This window comes from Aspergillus karnatakaensis (assembly GCF_047715665.1).
Source record: "Aspergillus karnatakaensis strain CBS 102800 unplaced genomic scaffold BJY04scaffold_47, whole genome shotgun sequence".
Lineage (NCBI taxonomy): Eukaryota > Fungi > Ascomycota > Eurotiomycetes > Eurotiales > Aspergillaceae > Aspergillus > Aspergillus karnatakaensis.
In genome coordinates, this window is record NW_027395759.1 from 146,359 (window position 1) to 160,047 (window position 13,689).

Consider the following 13,689-nt stretch of genomic DNA (forward strand, 5'->3'; position numbering starts at 1 on the left):
TGGAGGCCTGAAAACCTTCTGGGGATCAAAAGCAACAAGCAGGTCCCTGCCCGAGGATATCAGATAGATTAGTACGCCGAAGAAGGTGAGAGCGCCGGGACTTGCTGTCCTCGTGCTATCTCGACAAATGTCACCCCCTCTTGTGGCTGAGTCTCTGAGACTTTCCGGAACGTGTGGCGCACTCGTCTTTGGCTGAGATGTCTCTCAATTGCACCGTCAGAAGGTTCATAACCCCTGAGGAATCGAGGATAGGGGAGAATATGGTTCGGCTCACGTAAAATCCACCTGATAGCCAAGGTCAAACGGGGTTCACGAGGCCCACCAGCAATGCGACTGCCTGAAAAAGGGATGTTGTCTGAGACGGAGCACCGACCAGTTTCAGGATGACGGTTGAGGAGGCGCTACCAATGGATCGCACAGACGGAGGGCGGCAGTGGGGGGCTCGCAGCATCGATCATTGGTCAAGCACGGCCTGATCTGTTCCTAAGATAACTGCATTGGCGCTAATGCACAGGGGTTTCATTTGTTCTTTGGTTGATGTTGCGTCCCTCGCACGAGTCCACGTCAGTTTCACCTTAGCAGCGTGAGGTTATACAAGGTCACGGAGATTTAGACGTTGTGGTTTCTGCTCTAGAGGCTCATCATTGAGTATCTGACTGATTTGATGAGGGACCCTGAGGATGGAATTTAGCTAGCAGGAGAATGGAAAGCTCGTTATCAAATTGGAGTGAAACCGCTTAGCGCTTCCGGACAGCCTTCCGAGGCTTCATTCATAGCTTGAGCGGCAAGGAAATGAAGACGGGCTCCAACCGCGAAATTGCTCAGTCACGCATTCAAGCACCGGAGGAATAGAGGACTAGGCCATACGCACTTATATTTAGGATCGCTAATAATACACGCGCCCATGGAGTGTGGATTGTGATTGTGGATGGAAAGACTGATTGACCACGTGACAACAAATGTCAGTGAAAAGGCTTTAGGTGTATATCGGAGTATATTTATGTAGCCTTACTCGCGAGAGGACCGGAAGACTGGAATGAGAATACAAACTTGTGGATGGGAACATGCAGTGGCGTTGAAGAACTCCTAGCGGGACTAAAAGTCAAACTGTCGGTCGCGGAGAGGGCTTCGTAGTCGACTCCATCATCCATTCCGCTCTCTCTGTCTTTCTTTCCCTTGGGTTCCTTCTGCTCTCCCACCAACCACTCACTCTCTTTCTTTCTTTGATCGTTATCTTTCATTCGATTTTGCGCTTTCTCAAAGCCCCTAAGCCCATTTCCCCTGACAGCTGCTGGCTCAGCTCACGCAGACGCAGTCCTTGCTCAGTTTCTAGTCGAGTGTTACCACCAAGCCTTGGGCTATCTTCAATCCCCACTACTGAACGGAGTACACTCTCTACATCTGCGAATCTGGGGCTCTTGTTTATCTTGAACTACTGCTTAGTCGCTTTTCTCAGGTACCTCCCTAAAACCCCCCTCTCCCCCCATTTGAGGTCGTGCAAATGCCCCCTTCTTCGCAATCTTCCCGTCCGCTCACTTGTTCCTGAATGGTCATTGAGTAATTGGTCGTGGTAGATCGCTCGTCCCTGACTCCACCCCAGAGACAGCGCAAGCAATCACGCTTGCTCGCAGGAACACAACTCACCTCTTCACAAGTGTTAAGAATCCTCGTCAGCCCCGGAGTCTAACCTCAACTAGTGCGATTACTCCGTACTCTTCCTTTCCTCCTTCTTCCTTCGAAATCCAACCTCCTGCTCCGCACAGATAACGCTAGGGGTCGATACCCGGATACCGCAAGACGTACCTTTCTCTGCCGCTCCTCCCCACCTTCCCTCCTGTTGGTGGGCTTGGTTACACACTTCCGTCACTTGTCAGCGACAGATCCACGTCTTTTCGGGTTCCTGATCTCTTCGTCCGATCGAAGTATCTCGTTATAAGCGTTGATAAAACTCACGGTGTTACTGCGGGGAAATCCACGGGAAGAGGGCCAAGAAGCTTGACGAGCACCGCCCGCACTTCACCCATCCGATATCACGATTGCGATGCGCTGTTGCAGTTTTGTTAGATCTCGAGAATAATACCCCCTCTTTATATCGATCATCATGTCTACTAGCGATCCTTTTTCATTCGCGGACACCGAACGCAAACCCGCGGCGACAAAGAAATCCCACTGGAGGGATAAGCTGTTCTCTCGAGACAAGCCCAAGTTAAACACAGACCAGCAGGTTGATGCTTTTCTAGCTCCTGTCCGGGCCAAGTCGGTATCTCATGGCGGCCACACGGCACCTCCGCTACCAAGGGATATTCCCCCGCCGCCTGCCGCACCTCCTCGCCTAGAGATATCGGATCGGTGGCCGTCTTCACAAGAGCCACTAAGCCTCTCACCCATTTCGACTCCATCCCCTGCAGCGGATCACCTTCCACAGCCTACGCTTCCTATACTGCCGCCTCTGAAGTCGAAGAAAAACAAGGGGTTGAGAGTGAAGTTCTCTAATAGCACTCCAGAATGCATTGGAGAAGGCGGAGATGAGGCCGAAACACCAACCATCGAGATTTCACTCAATCGGGACCGGAGCAACAGTCAAAGTTCGAGCCGACAGAATGTTATGGGCAACTCCCCGGCAGGTGCTGGGCCACTTCGACTGGACACCTCATTCGGCGAAAAAGACCGGCTCAAACAGCGTGATGGCGGTAGTCCTCTCAATCGGACCCCGTTGCTCATCAAGAATACGCAAGATGCGGACTTCCTTATGGCGCTTAACCTTGGTGAGACCGGTTCGCGCCTCTCCTTTAGAGCCTCCCCGGGAGCGGATTCCGTCGCGCAGCGTGTTCGCCAAAAGATGGAGGTTGAGGAAGGCCGTGCGTTGCAGCATCGGCTCGCGGAACCCGTGTCTCCTTTAAATGAGAAACCACCAGAGAGCCCTAGCTCAATGTATGAAACACCCCCGGTTTCTGAGACCGAGCCTGCAGCCCCGCCAAGTCCTCTCCGCACCCCTCCTAGCCCGCAAGTGACACGCACTACCAGCAACAATGATGTTGTCTCACCATCAGGCTCAGTTGTGATGCAAAGCTTGTCGCCTTCCAAATCGCATCTAGTGCCTAACGATGTTGTTAGCGATGAGCTCCGTCCGCCTAGCCGGGATTTGCGTACCGCATCCACCAGCCCGCAGCCACCAAAGTACTCACTGCGAAATATCGCGAGCCAGGTCAGTGAGACCGCCTTTGCGGAATTCAAAGCGTGCGCTGGGCAGCATTACGACTTGATTCAATTGTCTGCGGAGACTGTGAAGCCATTGATGGAAACTTCGCTCATGGAGTGGGTACGAGCCGCAGTGTGGTGGTTTATGCGTGGGAAAAAGAGGCTGGAGGCATATGCACGCTCGCGGCCATCGAGTGGAAGACCAGACTCTCGACCTAATCCGGACATGGCCAAGCAAGCCGTGGTCGATCTTGCCAAGGCTTTGTGGATCAACGAAGCAATTGTACCCCAGCACCAGGAGGTGACTCGCTACGGAGCCATGAGTATCGATGCACTGGTTGCCGTGGCCAGTACAACCGGTGATAAACAGCTCGCGGACCTTCTTGGGGCGCACCAAACTGTGATGAGTCATTTGCGTTCGCTGTCTGTCTCAATCAAACGAAACAACATCCTGTCCGTCATACCTCCTGATGGAGAATCCGACACGAGTGTCTGGGTTAGGTATCCGTTCTTTGCTCCTGATGTGTCTGCAGTTCTATCCGGGGCGACGTCGAGATCCATGTTGCTGGATAACTCTGGAAAGGGGCCGACCTTTGTGCAGACAATGCTTTTGGGCGACACTAGCCGCTACTTTAGCTACGGAAGCATGTTTGTTGATGTTGCTGTGAGTTCAGAAGAAGACGACAGCCAGCAGTTTTCTATGCCGTGTGCGTTGTCTATTATTCGCGACCGTGCGGATTGGTATGTGTTCGCTGCTATTACCAGTCAGAGCGATCTGGTCAATGTCATGGTTCAGTCGGACAGGAAGAAGGGGCCAACATGGGACGATGTCGACTGGCAGGTCCGGACGCACTCCATGAGGGTCAAATTGCCGCGTGGGTTCGAGTTGGATGTCATGTTCAAAGAGGAAGATTTCAAGATGCTGTGGAATATCGTTCAATACACCCGCAAAACGGAAGCCAGCCTTCAGCCAGAAGCTGGCGAGTCAGTGGTCTTTGAATGCACCTTGAAATCGTTTCAGTACATGGACCCTGGTCCTTCGAAGGCGTTCCCCCCAGAACCCATCGAGCGGTGCCGTCTTCGGTTGTTTGAGCGTTCGGTAAAGGTGACCGAGGGAACCGGCACACGAAGTGCTCATCGAGGATTCAGGATTACGGTGTTAACGACTCCGAAAGTGAAGACGCTCAGCAGTGTACGTCATCCTCTTGGACAGGGAGCGCCGATAGTGTTTGGTCTGTTGCGAGGCGAAGATGGAGCGCCGGCCCTTGTTCTCAAGGTCAAGGAGGACGGCCGCACTCGGTCTATGTTAATGTCGTTCCAGGAAGTCCGCGAGCGCACGACTCTTCACTCGTTGCTACTGGCAATGCTACCAAAGCAGCGGGAAGAAAAGGTCACCGACGTCCCGATTCGTGCCTTTACTATCGAGCAACCGTTCGACCGGTCTAGCGGCCAACCGCCGAAGCAACACCTGCAATTCCCTGCAGGAACTGTGTGTGTTCTCGATCAGGAGCATGACTACATTGAGCATGGGTATGGCCCGACTATCTTGTCTGAGCATCTGAGAGCATTTGTGGCGTCGGATTGGGGGTCTGTCACAGATCGGCTGAATCTGGGTAAGTTGATTGCTGAAATATCTGTACACCAGCTTACCTTTATAGGACCCGGTGAACTGAAACTAGGCCTTGATGTCAACAATCGGACGGGCCTTAGCTTGTACCGACCCGGACAGCAAGATTTGACTGTTTCGGCCGCTGAAAACTTGATAACCCCGGAAATGCCGGACAGATTGACGGAGTTCCTCCAAACAGCCATGGTCAAGCCCATGGTTCGCAAGTTCGATTTCATGACACTCAGGGGTATGTCGACTGCTCGTATCCTTTACGTTATGCTGACCTACTAGGGTTACATGATTTTGAAAGAGCTGTTACTGGCTTCACGGTTTTATTCGACGGGTATGGCTCCTCACCTCGTATTTGGTTCTCGCTAATAATATAGTGTCGCATCCTCTTTTATGATATCGCGACGCCGAATGGTTGTGCCGATCACCAAGAAATGGGAGTCGCCCATGGCCCGTATCCAGATTGTTCGTCAAGATAAGGTGGTGCAGCTGCTGGCCTTCCTCAACGATTTCAGCCATGGAAGGTGCTTGAACTTTGTCTTAAAGAGCACCGACACACTGGAGCCGTTCAACCGATCTGGCAAGTTTGGCGTTCGCATTGTTGACGCCAAGTTTGCCTTGCCAAAGACGGACGACGACCCATCGTCTGATTTTGTTTGTCTTGATATGCCAGACTATCCGAGTGAACATGACGATATTACGATCGCATTCGACTCGGAGTCCGACCGGTCTGCTTTTCAAGCAGCCACGCCTGGATCCGTCCGCGAGCCATCCAGAATGGCTTCTCTGCGCCGTTAGAGCATGTGCAGCCCGCAGCATCACGCAATGACCCACTCGGTCACGTGTACCCCTCATTATGTACCCGCCGCCCCTCACCGTCGAGTCACTCTTCACTCCACAACTCGCAATGCTGCCCGGTCAGGATGTTGGCGCCTCGACGCGCTCTCTGCATGCAGACGATATTCTCAACGTCGTTCCCGATGTCACTCCCCCGATTCACGTTGCCACTACGTTCAGATATCCCGACGACCCGGAGAAGTTGACGCCGGCAGCAGAACTTACTGGTGGAGTGAGTATTTCATAGGGTTGCATAGGCCGGACTAACGGTGACAGTATGAGGATAATAAAACATCGCACGTGTACTCTCGTCTCTCAGCCCCAAACTTCACCCGGTTCGAGACCATCCTCTCGGCTCTCCTCAACGGCGAAGCTATCAGCTATTCCTCCGGACTCTCGGCGTTCCATGCGGCTCTGGTTCTGCTGAATCCTCGTCGGATTTCGATCGGCAATGGCTACCATGGATGTCACGGCGTGATTGACCTATTCACACGGCTAACTGGGCTTCAAAAGCTGGACCTGAACTGCCCGGCCGAGCAGCTAGAAGCGGGCGATGTCATACACTTGGAGACCCCGGTCAATCCTGAAGGTACTTCGTTCAAAATTGAGGAATACGCGAAGAAGGCACACTCTCGCGGAGCGTACCTGATTGTTGACGCCACATTCGCACCTCCCCCTCTCCAAGATCCATTCAAATGGGGCGCCGACCTCGTCATGCACTCTGGTTCGAAGTATTTTGGCGGCCATGGTGACGTCCTTTGTGGTGTTCTCGCAACACAAAACAAAGAGTGGTCGCGACAGCTGTTCAAGGATCGAGTATTCCTGGGTAGCGTCATGGGCAACATGGAAGGCTGGCTCGGTACCCGCAGTCTCCGAACCCTGGAGGTTCGAGTCCAGCGTCTGAGCCAGAACGCGACCAACCTAGTCTCTTGGCTCCACAACGCCCTGCAAACACAGAACCCCTCAGCAGACAGTGATGAAGACGTCACCCAGAAAGCGCTCAAAGAAGTCTTCCACTCCAGCCTCCAAAAGTCCGATGAGTCATGGCTTCTGAAACAAATGCCGAACGGATTTGGGCCTGTGTTCTCCATCACGATGAATGAGGAAGAGTACGCTCGTAAGCTCCCGAGCAAGCTTGCGCTCTTCCAGCATGCGACTAGTCTTGGAGGCGTGGAGAGCCTGATTGAGTGGCGCACCATGTCCGATACGACGGTCGATCGCCGGTTGCTGAGGGTCAGTGTTGGGTTGGAGAACTGGGAGGATTTGAGGAATGACATGGTGAATGCGTTTAGAGCGTTGGTGAAGGGGTAGATTAGAAATGAAACGCATTTCAGGCTGGGAGCATGTTTTTCTAGTACACGCGAACTAAAGTAAGACTACTGAGTCTGTAGGTCAAGTTTAAACTCTGGTTTGTTTGGAGGGCTCATGTGTAGATAAATGCTTCTCCCCCACCACCTTATCATCACTCACTCATCCCATCCATCCTTTCCCCACTTCAACTTCATCTTCAACTTCACCTCCCTCACGTCCCTCCTCCACCATCTATCTCACTTACAACTCTCAGCTCAATCTCTACACATCAAAACCAACCTCCTAATTCTACCCTTGTTCGACCACCTCAACCTCAATTCCACAATCAAATAAAACCCAAAATGTCCTTCTCAATCCACTACTTCTCCACCGCCTCCAGCTACACCGGGAAATCCACAGAGACGTTCCCCGCGCCACTGCCGCTCTCGGCCCTCTATGCGCTGCTAGAAGAAAAGTATCCGGGGATTAGAGAGAAGGTGTTGCGGAGTTGTGGCGTTGCGGTGGGGGATGAGTATGTTGATGTTGATGAGAATGTCGATGGTGAGGGGGAGGGGAAGGGTGGGGATGGGGGACAGGAGAGGGTAATTCAGGCGGGCGAGGAGGTTGCGATCATTCCGCCTGTTAGTTCGGGGTGATGAAGTCTCGGTGTTTATCTTTTGTGGATGGGAAGGGAAGAGAGGTACGTGGTGTGGTGTCTTTCGTGTCAAGAGTGTGCTTGAGAGGCTGATTGGGTAATGTAGGTGTGTGTGTGGTGAAGTCACGATATTTTCTTGTATTATTTTATGGTATTTTTTCGACATGTATCCCTTGCATAATGCAACAGTACATGAATGGCTATCAAGCAAAGAGGTTTATAATATGCCATACCCTTACCGAGCATGTCCTTGGATCTTAGTTATGCATGTGTCTAAGAAGATCACAAAAATCAGAGTATTAAGGCCAACCGAAAGAAAGCACAGGGACAGAAAGCATGCAGAAAGAACAAACAACATCCAAGCAGCCGAAAAAAAAAAAAAACAGTCTAGCCTCTCTCCAGATCACTCGACACTTTCTCATACCCCCCATCGATCTCAGTCATTAGCATTACCGAACCGAAGCTGCATCCACCGTAATCCCTCTCCAGTCACCCTCACGTATGTACCCTCACATTCACCCCTTTCAGCTCTTAGGTAACTTGAGGGTCAATTCTCAAGTTCCTACCTACTCAACCTCCTTCCCCCCCTCCACATCCCCCCCGTTCCCACCCTTACTCTGCCTCCACATAAACCCACAGCAAACAGCCGTGAAGAAGAACATGATACTACAAGCAATAGCATCCACGATTAGCCCAATTATTCACTCCAGACGGAAAAGACTATGGAGGGAAAAAAAAACATACCACATCCCGATTCCCAACCCCCACACACTCTTCGCCTCATAGCACGTATCCCTCGACGTGCCAATCCACGTCTTATACTCCACCTCTCCGGACAAACTACCCAGGTATGCCCTTAAGTGCGTCGCGAAGGTATGCGCGGAGGAAGGATCGTCTGCGTTGAGGATGTTGCCGATCTCCGTGCATTCGAGGTAGGAGAGGGGCTTGCCGAGGATCACGCTGACAACGATGACGGCGATGAGGAGGAGGAAGTCGAGGGCCAGGCTCGGGAGGAAGGGGAGGATGTTATCGATGAAGAGGATGGTGGTGATTATTGTGTAGAGGGATGCGAGCGAGGTCTGTTTGGTTTTGATATTCCCTGTTAGTACTTATATCTTTCTGTTCTGTGCTGTCCGCACCCAGATGAAACATCTAGGTAGGGAGTGTAGAGAGGTAAAAAAAAAAGAACTATCCACGTACTACCGTGATCGTCCCGATGAAGATGCCCGGGGGCTTTGCGTCGTATTTCACGATCTCGGCGATGAAGTTGGCCACGAGCCCGATTATCGCGATCAGGCTGCAGGACTGCACTATGCGGGCGATGAGGAATGTGGCGCCGAGGGCTTTGTAGGGAGGCATTTTGGCGGGGGGTTTGAGGTTGTGGTGGTGATGCTCGTTGAGGTGGAAGGAGAGTGGTTATTCAGTGGTGAAGATTGACGAGATAGATGGAAATCAGATAGAACGCTGATGCTGATTTTGATGCGATGCAATACAATGCAACTAAGGAAGAGAAATCCACTGCCAGCAGGGAAAATGATGCACGGTATATATCCCGTTGTCGTCGTAAGGAGTGTACCGAATGCACTGATAGCAGTCTTGCAAGGAACGTCCGTAGCGTCGGTGTCGTAAAGAAAGTCTCAGAAATAGGAAAGACAAAAGAAAATCCGCGTTCGTCAGACGTTAAGTATATAAGGAAAGAAAGGAAAGAGCCTCGCTATGCAATATCGAATCTGGAATGTTTGTTGAAAGCAAGACCACTCTTTGACCGAACAATGAGCACCTTATATACCACAGACCCCCGAATCTAGAATTCGGGATCGCCCCAGAGGGCCTAGACTTATTCTAAGCTCAACCGTAAACAAAGCCTCTCATTGCCCAGGGTATTCTGCAAGGCCGATCATTGAAGCGCCAGGATGGATGGTCTGTTGTTGAAACGTGAGGCTTGATCTAGACTCACCACAGTACAGTAGTAAAGGTAGCTTTAGCTTTGGTGGAGTGTAGCAGAGCGCATCAGGTTAACCTCTACAAGACAATAGCTAGCAAGAATAAAAATAACCCACCCCAGCGTCAAAATTAGCTTGCAGCTCCATCGACCAGCCTTACCATACACACCGTGCATCCATCCAGCTCCGCACCCCACCCGGCGCTTAGCGATCCAGAGCAACAACCACTCGCATCCAATACCGTCTCAGTCCTGTTGCGATCCGCCGCAGGGTCTGGCGCGTAGTGACTGGTGGCTGGACATTAATCTCCTTTGGTTCTTCAGGTGAAACGTGGTGTCGCTGCTTGAGGGCCAATCGGCGGGGTGGGTTGTTTTTAGTACAGACGCAGTACAACGGTGGTGCAAAAATACGATCGATCTATTTTCTTCTACTCTTGGTATGAGGTTTGAGAGCGCTTTTTGTAGCCTTGGTTGTTTAGAGCAAGGTATTCTGTTGGATCTTGTTGCCGCCCCAAGCTTTAGTACGCCTGGTCGAGGCGAGATGAGATGAGAGGAGAGGACGAGAATAGCTACGCGAGGAGCACAGTCAATGGTCTTAGGAGCAATAGAATAGATCATCATAGTAGCAGTCTGCTCACCATATTCCATATACTATACTATATAGTGTCCAGCCCAATGGTTATATATTTCGCTCGCTACATACCCAAAACCATAACTATTGATCCAAGAAACACCTATCCAGATCCATCTCCTTCTACCCCAATCTAAACCCTCCACTCGTCCTCCTTTGCCAAAACCCCTCCGGGTCATACATCTCCCTCGCACCCCTCGCAACCTCCCTCGAAGCCGGACTTAACCTCCCCCAGTAATCCTGCGAGTAATAAGCATCGTTCATAAACAGCGGCCGCTCCCCATCCGGCAGGACCCCGTCTTCAATAAACCCGGAGATCAGAGCATCGAATCCCCGGTATAGGTTCTTGTTTGCTGAGTCGATTTTGTTGTCGCTGGCCGCGAACGCGTAGGAGAAGTCGAGCTCGATGATTATGTAGTCTTGGTCTGTGGGGAAATTGAGGAGGTCCTGTATGTATGGGTATGGGTTAGTAAGTGAGCAAGGGGATGAGTTGATGAGTTGGGATTAGAAAGGACAAGGGGAAGAAGAAAGAACAGGGTGTCTCACTCCTCCTCGCTCTTTGGCTTTGGCGGTTATGGCGCGGGGCATAGGTTGTAGCGCGAGCGAGCCGATCATGTTCGGGACATCGAGGACTGTGTTGGTCATGTTGAACCAGTGGTCGTAGTAGGTTTGCATTACGGTCTCTCCGGCCTCGGTGGGTGGAAGGGGGGTGGTTTCGGTGGCTATTGTGTAGCGTTGGCCCCTGGATAGTTAGTCTAATGGTATCGTGGGATTGAGTAGGTTCTGGCTTACTGGAGAATGAAGAAGTCGTTGTTTTTGAGCTAAAGGAATCGTTAGCTACTCGTTCGGCACAGAGTTAGGGGGACGAACAAGGTCGTAATATGTATCCCATGTCTTTGTAGTCTTGATTGGGTTGAGGGCTGTAAAGTTGTCGAAGACGCCCTGCGGTGGCTCTGGGCCGTCATAGAATAGGAACATGATCCACGTGTTGAGGACAAGGGCATGTTCGGCTGTGACGATGATCGCTGCTTTATCGTCTGGATAGTACTCTGTAAAATCGCGGACGGCTTGTAGGATTTCAGGTGTCTTGTCTGCGGTGAATACGTAGTTTCCTCCCCAGACCTGGCCTAGTTAGAGTCTGGCTGTTACGGTAGATGAGAAACGAACCTTTCCAATAGGATGGGTTTCAAGCTTGTACGACGTGACGATGCCAAAATTGTTACCACCGCCTTTCAGCGCAGCAAAGAGGTCTGATTTGTTAGCTTGATCAGGTGCTATGAAGAGAGGCTTACCAGGATGCTCTTTCGCGTTGGCGTTGACGACGGTGCTGTTGGCTAGAACGACTTCGAATTCAACGACGTTGTTGGCTGCCCAGCCATATTGCGAGCTTAGAAAACTCAAACCCCCTGTTACGTTAGATATGTTCATACTTCGCAAGGGAGACTCACCCCCAAGCATGTATCCACCAACACCGACACCACCCATGCGGCCTCCTACAATCGTCCGTCCACTATTGAGATTGTCCAGCGCCTGCTGTGCTTCTTCCCAGTCTAGCCCGGGACCAACAATGGCAGTTTTATCGGTTGGATTGTAGATGACTTGGTCGAGCCGTCTTGTCGATATGAGAAGACCATCCTGGATACTCGCAAAGCCGTTGTTCGGCATGTGGCCTCCGGATTTGATCGCAAAGAGGTCGTCGGTGTTGTGCAGCTCTCTGACAATTGCTGACATCTCGAGACTGCTCGAGGGGTATGCGATGCATGTCGGACGAAGGTCACCACATGCGACAGACCAGTAGTTCTTCATCTCGAGGTGGTAGTCGAGTGCGAATGGTCGTTCAATCTCGACTCCTTGTGCCTCAAGCGTTGAGCAGATGTCTGCAGCAACCAGAGGGGCAAGGGCGAAGGCCACCGCCATTGCAACGGCACACCATCTTGATCCTGTACCCATGATGACCGGCCAAATAAGAACCCGGTGATGGGAAAACGGTATCTACCTGCAAGCCTTAAGCCTGTGCCGCGTTTGCGGGCGCTGGCCCCCTTATGTATGTCAATGGCGGATCTAATCATGGGAACCAGTTCGAGAGCGGCAGCTTGAGCATGATCGACCGTGAGCATTAATGTTCATAGCCGTATAGAAGCAGTGCTGAACCACCAAACGGGCAAGCTCTGCGCCATCCATGGCTTGTGGACAGTGGAACAGTTGCTCGGGATAAAAGTGGTTCTTCATGAGCCAAACCGACTCGACGGGGCGAGTCATCAAATGATCGACATTCGCTTAGAGGATGCCAGAAGCTAACTCCACGCGAGCAAGGCAAAAGGATCCGCGGGGTATCTATTGGAGAACCATCTGCAGGTTTCTACCGGTTCCTGACCTCGGAGTCACGGAGCAGATGAAGAAGCCTATCAATTGGCTAACGTGCATGGCGTCAAGGTCTATCTGCCGCACTTGATGAAGAGGCCAGTTTATGTCCTCCGAAAGCTTGTGATTGACGAACTGACGCGTCAGCCATGCGATGCTTGCTAACGACATTTTGATGGTCTATGCAATGAATGTTGCATGTTCATACGAGTAGTTGTATCCATTGATAAAACCGATGGTAGGGGTATTATGTGCTTTGAGAAGTATCGGACCGATGGGACATGGCTATAGCCACTATGAGCAAGCATGTTTCCTGCTCATAGCGCTAGAAAGCCCTGAGGTTGCTCTAGCCTCTAAGCGAGGTACGACGATCGTTCTTCGACAACTTGTAGATCTGCATCCATCCCCGGAATGTGGGGAGGGCTGTCGTGTGTCGTCTCGGTGCCACAGCCCCAAACTGTCCGACACGAAGGAACGTACAGTAAGACAGAGCGTGCAACAATGAGCTCGAGCCTTTCTGACATACTGACGGCTGACTCGAATGCCTTTTCAGGAAGGAATTCCCTACGTATGTGGCTTGGGGCTTGAATTCGTCCTTGACTTGTAGGTACCGGTGGCTACGGGTCCAAGATCCTACTTGCGGACGTATAGGTACAGCTCTGTTTCAGGGGCTCGGAATGTTAATCCGCGTCCCTGAAACAAGTAACTGGGTGATAATAGATCTTGTAGGTGGTGTCAATCATCACATGGATGAGTTCAGGTTAGCCGAGGATATGCTCCGTTGATCGAACGCCTGCAGTCACTGGCGTGACACTAGCAAACGCTTTCTCGCAATTTCGGTCTATAGATAGTTGCTCAGGCCTGCAGAACTGCAGAATACTCGTCAGAATGGCCACGCCGGAGCCGAGATAATAAGATGGTTAAAGGACGACTGTCGGAGAAAGTTTAGCGCCTTCGAACGATATCATGGTCGTACAGTCCCAGACCGGTAGGGTGTTGGACAGTCAATTTGCAGTCCTTCCATTCTAGGCTGAAGCGAATGAATAGTGATATAGGGTTTCCTGAAACTCACGAACGTGGGTCCAGGAAGAAAGATGCCCTCGAACGGAAGTATGATTTTAAGAAGAGACGATTGGCCTATAGCAGCGTCGAAGTCG

General features: G+C 51.6%; 5 protein-coding genes across 5 annotated transcripts; 3 read left to right on the top strand and 2 right to left on the bottom strand.

The window, feature by feature from the left end:
* Positions 1-2,101: 2,101 nt before the first annotated feature.
* Positions 2,102-5,614, top strand: BJY04DRAFT_221252 (uncharacterized protein; the record flags this gene model as incomplete). Its single annotated transcript, XM_073717053.1, has 4 exons — positions 2,102-4,811; positions 4,857-5,054; positions 5,099-5,150; positions 5,194-5,614. The coding sequence occupies 4 exons, from the start codon at positions 2,102-2,104 to the stop codon at positions 5,612-5,614; spliced, it is 3,381 nt and encodes a 1,126-aa protein (XP_073568128.1).
* Positions 5,505-7,130, top strand: BJY04DRAFT_114118 (cystathionine gamma-synthase). The gene is made up of 2 exons (XM_073708213.1): positions 5,505-5,885; positions 5,930-7,130. Exons 1-2 carry the CDS (start codon positions 5,673-5,675, stop codon positions 6,962-6,964), a joined length of 1,248 nt encoding a protein of 415 aa, XP_073568129.1. The 5' UTR covers positions 5,505-5,672; the 3' UTR covers positions 6,965-7,130.
* Positions 7,131-7,305: 175 nt separating this feature from the next.
* Positions 7,306-7,719, top strand: BJY04DRAFT_221254 (MoaD/ThiS family protein; the record flags this gene model as incomplete). Its single annotated transcript, XM_073717054.1, has 2 exons — positions 7,306-7,584; positions 7,705-7,719. 2 exons carry the CDS (start codon positions 7,306-7,308, stop codon positions 7,717-7,719), a joined length of 294 nt encoding a protein of 97 aa, XP_073568130.1.
* Positions 7,720-8,164: 445 nt separating this feature from the next.
* BJY04DRAFT_221255 (uncharacterized protein) lies at positions 8,165-8,957 on the bottom strand (the record flags this gene model as incomplete). The annotated part of the gene is made up of 3 exons (XM_073717055.1): positions 8,165-8,264; positions 8,343-8,677; positions 8,799-8,957. 3 exons carry the CDS (start codon positions 8,955-8,957, stop codon positions 8,165-8,167), a joined length of 594 nt encoding a protein of 197 aa, XP_073568131.1.
* Positions 8,958-10,139: 1,182 nt separating this feature from the next.
* BJY04DRAFT_114143 (FAD-binding oxidoreductase) lies at positions 10,140-12,444 on the bottom strand. The gene is made up of 7 exons (XM_073708214.1): positions 11,620-12,444; positions 11,464-11,577; positions 11,339-11,421; positions 11,042-11,293; positions 10,964-10,992; positions 10,718-10,913; positions 10,140-10,618 (listed from the first exon to the last, which is right to left on the bottom strand). Exons 1-7 carry the CDS (start codon positions 12,119-12,121, stop codon positions 10,295-10,297), a joined length of 1,500 nt encoding a protein of 499 aa, XP_073568132.1. The 5' UTR covers positions 12,122-12,444; the 3' UTR covers positions 10,140-10,294.
* Between the last annotated feature and the right edge of the window lie 1,245 nt (positions 12,445-13,689).